The sequence below is a fragment of the Solanum tuberosum genome, unplaced genomic scaffold, assembly GCF_000226075.1.
Source record: "Solanum tuberosum cultivar DM 1-3 516 R44 unplaced genomic scaffold, SolTub_3.0 scf00118, whole genome shotgun sequence".
NCBI classification, from domain to species: Eukaryota; Viridiplantae; Streptophyta; class Magnoliopsida; order Solanales; family Solanaceae; genus Solanum; species Solanum tuberosum.
Genome location: NW_006239043.1, coordinates 59,545 through 65,291, shown reverse-complemented (window position 1 = coordinate 65,291; position 5,747 = coordinate 59,545). Strand labels below are relative to the sequence as shown.

General features: G+C 33.9%; 1 protein-coding gene across 1 annotated transcript in view; it reads left to right on the top strand.

Moving 5' to 3' along the window:
* LOC102598286 (zinc finger CCCH domain-containing protein 4-like) overlaps positions 1 to 4,861 on the top strand; it is a 16,616-nt gene extending 11,755 nt beyond the window's left edge. The window contains exons 3-4 of the mRNA XM_015309916.1: positions 2,013 to 2,219; positions 4,471 to 4,861. Coding sequence (XP_015165402.1) covers positions 2,013 to 2,219; positions 4,471 to 4,588 — 325 coding nt within the window. The 3' untranslated portion in view covers positions 4,589 to 4,861. The remainder of the gene's footprint in view (positions 1 to 2,012; positions 2,220 to 4,470) is intronic.
* Positions 4,862 to 5,747: the final 886 nt, after the last annotated feature.

The following is a 5,747-nucleotide window of genomic DNA, read 5'->3' as shown; positions in this document are numbered from 1 at the left end:
GCTTTTACTGATGATGAGCTTGTTGCTTCGTTTGCTCGGCTTTTTTCCTCATCTTTCGATGCTAGAACTAGCATATCCGTGCTTACCATTGAGATGTTTTTGGCACTAGGTGCTAGTGGGACATCTCCTGCCACTTTGTTGGGATTAATATTCCCTTTCAGATTTGAATTCTGTGATGGACGTGTGTCCAAATGTTCACATAAGAGTAAAAATTCTCTCATGCTTTCAGCTTGAGTAGTGCTAAGCTGATTTAATTCAGATTGTAACATCCGAGATTGTTCAGACAGTTTTGATAGCTCATCTCTGATTTTGAAGAGCTTTTGGCTTTTTGACATCAATGGACTCATCTCTGATTTTGAAGAGCTTTTGGCTTTTGACATCTCTGAAAATATTGCTTTAGAAAATATTTTCAAGTGCTAGTCATCCTTATGAAACCCTATTATTTTCTATATAAATTTTAAAAAATTATATAATATTTACTGCATAGTCTGCATAGTAAAGTAAAATATTCGCAAAACCCTGTTTAATTAAGCAGCTGAAAATATTGGTATCAAAGCCAAGTACAACAAAAAAAATTATGGACACAGACTTTACATCTGTAAAACCTATATGGTACATAGATATAGATACTCTTGTAACGATATTACAAGTAATAAAAGACTTGGATGAAAATCTAAAAAGAAAAATAGTAAAAATAATTACTTTACAAAATAAAAAAAAAGAAGAAAGATATAATATAATAAATTATAATTTCTTTGATACTTCTGACTATTACTTCTCAGAATAAAAATGAGCTTAAGAGAAATCTCAGAATTGCTAAAAGATCTCATTGAGAGTAACAAACAAATTACCTTACGGTTAAAAATGATAGAAATAGAAATCAATTATACTAAAGAAAATCTTCCAGGAAGAATTACACATATAATTGAAAAAACAGAACAATTTGACAAAAATGTTAGTCAAAAATATGTTAAAGAATTACTATCAAAAAAATTAGCAAGTAGAAATACTTATCAAAAAGGAAGTAAGGATGAATTATTAATCCAAAAATTCCTGGAAAAACAGAAAATAGAAGAAGAAAATTTATATAATCCAGAAATAACAGAAACTAATTCTGAACCAACAGAACAAAAAGATGAATGAACTTGATGAACTTGTTTATGCAATGGAAGATTTAAATCTTTCAGAACAAGAATTAAAAGTATTTATGAATAAAGGGGAAACAGGTGGACCCCAAGGAAAATTTGAAGCATCTTCTTCAATGAAAGAAGAATGGCAAGAGCCAGAAAAGGAAGATAAAAACTTTGCAAACAAAGCAAAAAAAGAAAATGATTTTATAAAACATTATCACAATAGTGATAAATCAAAATTTATGCCGAACAGACTCCTAACAGGAGATATCGGAGCTCAATTTCTAGACCTCGAATGTAAAAGAGATCCAGAAAATAGCCTAGATTTATGGTCTCAAAATATGCTCCTTTATTTCCTATTAGGAAAAGGAAATTATACAGATGAAGAAAAATATATCATTATGATAAACACTTTTATTTGAAAAGTAAATGACTGGTTTTCAGGATTAACTGAGGATGCAGAAAAAATAATTAAAAATGATACCATAGAAGGACTAAAAAATTCGACCCAAGAAGGAATAATAAATCTAAAGCAATACATAGCTAACGAATTCTTTGGAGGTCAAGGAACTATAAAAGACAACAAAGAACAGACAAGAACAATCGCCAAAGAGCAATTAGAAAAATTGCAAAGTTGTAAAATGAGTTATATTCAAGAATACACTTGTGAATTCGAAGAATATTACTATAAAATATTTGATAGTGGTAAAGAAATGTTACCTTATCTAGAAAAATACTATCAAAAATTACCAGGCTTCTAGGCAAAATGAGAACCTTTGATAGAAAGTGAACATAAAAGATTCGCTTCAGACAAAACTGTTGTATGTTAATCACTTTGCTTTTCTATATTCTCCTGTTGACCTATGCTTTCTTTCTGAACAGGCCAGAGCAGGGATTGATTATGAATCTTCATATGGAAAAGTCCGTGCAAATGACATTGAAGCTCCAAAGAACCACTCCATACTACAAGAGAAATCAGGCACATGTTTGCAGTTTCTATATACGTGGTCAATGCGAGTGTCCTTATAGGCACGAAATGCCAGAGACTGGGGAGTTGTCACAGCCAAACATTAAGGACCGTTACTATGGGTATGTGCAACTGAATCTTTATCCTGTTAATTTGAATTATTTTTTTGTTTTCTTAAATCTCATATGACCCTTTTGACATTTAATCTCCTGGTGTCAAACTTTCAATATCTCCAGGCTGTTTATAGTATTTCTTATTGCTTACTCATACTTTTGTTTGATAATTTGTATTATATAAATAATTTCATGATTTGGTGTTTATGTTTATGGTGTTTTTGAACTAGAATTGAGTGGTTGTGTGTTTATAGAATTTAGGAACTGATTTTGTGTCAAATTTTCTCCTAATTGTTTGAGCTTTTTCCATCAAAGTTGGTTAATTTTGGTTTATAAAGGTCACACCTTTTTCTTATTTTAATTTTCCCTCCCATGCATTGAAATGTGTTTACAGTATTTATACCAACAAATTAAACGAAACAGCATGCTAGCAGAGAGAACTCTAGCATAAAGTTGGACATAATTTGAGACCTTTTGGTCGTTGCTATGTTCTCATTAACTGCTTTAGCAAGGTGGCAAAAATATTAAAGAAAAAAAGCCTCACTTTGGTTAACACAAACTAATGTTTGAAAAAGAAGTTGATGAATTTATTCTTATTACCACAGAAATTATACTTCGACAGTAGGTGGATAGTGGTATGCCTATTTACCCTTCTCCACGTAAATACTAGACTTGTCCAGAAGTCAGATTCTAACTTGTTACGTGCACCCACCATACATCATACATACCAACTTGAGAGAATCACTGCTCTATTTGATCCTAAATACCTTCCCAGGCACCTCCAATGAGCCTGACAAGCCTATATGGAAATTACAGAGGAAAGGAGTGTTCACAGTTAAGTAGAGTAGCAATGCTGGTCAAAGAAGAAATAGAATATGGCCTTGGTAACTAATTTGGAAGATAAAAATACCTCTAATGGTATCATCTTTTGCTTGGTTGGTTTGTAGAAGGGCATGTCTAACACATGAAGTGCTTCAGAAAAAAGGAAGACAGATTTTCTCAAGATGTTTTATGTGTGATCAAGATGCTGAAGTCAATGGACACTTGTTCCTCCACTACAAGGTAGATACCAACCTATGGAACATGTTTTTCTGCATCCTTGGTGTATGCTGGGAAACTCCACATACCACTAAGGGTATGCTAGACAGCTGGAAGGAGATAGGAAGAAGAAACTCTACCGAAGACTGGTGGGAGTAAATACCAACTTGCATTTGGTGGGCTTTATGGAAAGAAAGGAATGCTAGATGTTTTAAGGACAAGAGTAACAACATCGAGAAGATAAGGATGAATAGCCTTAGTCTTTTATACTTTTGGGGTAAACAGGATATGAGGGGGGATATTGTTTTTTTTTGTTGATTTCATAGGCAATTTGTAATCTCCCTAGGGGTAGGTTTTTTTATGCTCTGATGAGATTGTAAGTGACCTATGCTCATCATTATTTGATGATGAGACTTTTGTGAATACACAGTTACCCTTGTCTCAAAAAAAGAAACTTAATATTTGCTGAGCTGTTTAAAAATTGAATTCGTTGAGTCTGTTGCACATTGGCATGGCAACCCCTGTATTTAGAACTCTTGCACTGATAAAATATCCAAAAGCTTGTTTCTGTATAGTGGGGTTGGTATCTCAGGAATCAGGAAAGTAGATAAATCATCTGTTTCTCTGCAATCAGGATTTGCATTACTTGGTAAAAACTAAAATAAACAGGGCCGCTTTATTCAATAAGGAACTAAAAGGTGTAGTTTTGTTTTTCTAAGGAATCAAACATCAAAGGTTAGAGCGCCATTCTTTTATATCTCATACGCCTCACGGCCTCAGCTTCTTAGTGAAGTAATTATAACGTGTGATGGATCTGGCCTGTTATATTTAATGAAGAAAACAAGTTTAGTATTTTCTTTGAGTCGTAGGATACAATAAATTGTCTTTTTTCAATAAAGGAAAAGGCGGTTAGCTTATTACTTTCTTTTTAGTCCTTGTTTGCTGATTATTGATTAGGTTATACCCTTGCTTGCATTACGTTCTTTACAAAATAGTTTCTATATTCATTTTACATGTCGTTAACAGTTAACTGATGACATCTTCCCTAAATACACAACTGTATCCTGCTTTATTGCTTCTACTTGCCATTCCTGTTGTCAAAATGTCAGTTCTCTTCGTACAAGGCATAGAGATTGATCTGAGTTTTATGACGTGGTGAAGTTACATTTACTTTTCCATGCTTAAGTTTTGAACCTTTTGATCTTGTCATTGTTCCTTTCAGACAAGCAGATTATGACAAGGAGTGCAAGATATGCACACGACCCTTATGCAGCAAGTTGAAGAATGTTTGTCAAGTTTGTCATTTGGATCTTGAGTATGGTTTGCCAGTTCTGGTCTGAGACACTGCTCTCAGTATCAGTTCTAATGATGCAATCCCCAAGAGAGACGTTAATAGAGAATATATTTCGCAGAGGAGCATGACCCTAGGGTGTGTGAAGTTTCAATTGGAAGTGTTGCACCAATTTTTTTGAAAATGATGATTCTTTGATGTTAGACCCGTCAACGGGCCTTTGCATATATAGGACGGATACACATTTAATTTATAACTTTTCAGTTCTTGTACACAAGTTTGTAATTATGATTCAAGTATGGTAACATAAAGATAACTTTTGAATGTGCAACAAAAATAACTTGTGTGCTTTCTCGATAAAAACAAACATCTTTAAGTTACTTTAATAATAGGATAGGCCAGATTTGATGCAAGGCTATGTGCGAATCCCTCGTGTCCCCACTTTTCACCCCAGCTGTTTTGTATGGAATAGAACTCGTCCCCATTTTTATCTTTACCGTAACCTACGTTGAGTACTACGTGACCGTGAGCCTCATATAGCGATTTGTTTGCAATTTCATACGCCGTTGGTTTGTAAGTTAACCTAAGTTTAAAACTAAGAAAGTTATAATATATATATACAAATAATAAGTTAAAGGAAAAAAATAAATACAAACCTTTCCTTTGTGCTTGTGTTCGTGTATACTTGGATAGGCAATGATATTACAAGTTATTGGCTGTTTTCTAATGCGTCGCTTAGAAACCTTTTCGAGGTCCAACTCTTTGTATCCATCAATTTTGATAGTCTGCATAAAAAGGTTTCTTACTTTCAACACAACAATAAAATAATAAAACAAGAAGATGAGCAAAAAACTGTACTAGTAGAGTTTACCCTAACTCTATCACCACCACACTTGCAAACACCTCTTTCCATTGTGTAGGGATACTTATACTCTTCCACAATGCCGTAATCCATAGCAAATTGGTATACCATAAAAGCGTTAGCCAGTGGGCATTCATTTTCCTTCAACGTTTTCTCAAGCTCGGGATTTGGATATTTTTCAAGAACGCAATCGATCACCTGTTGTTTGGATAATGGTATAACTGCCCTTTTCCGTTTTATAGCATCCACGACAGTTATTGCACCAACACCGGCACATGCCCGGCAAGAGCCTTCAATTATGTAAGAATACTATTACTCACAATACCCCAGACTTCATTCACTACTT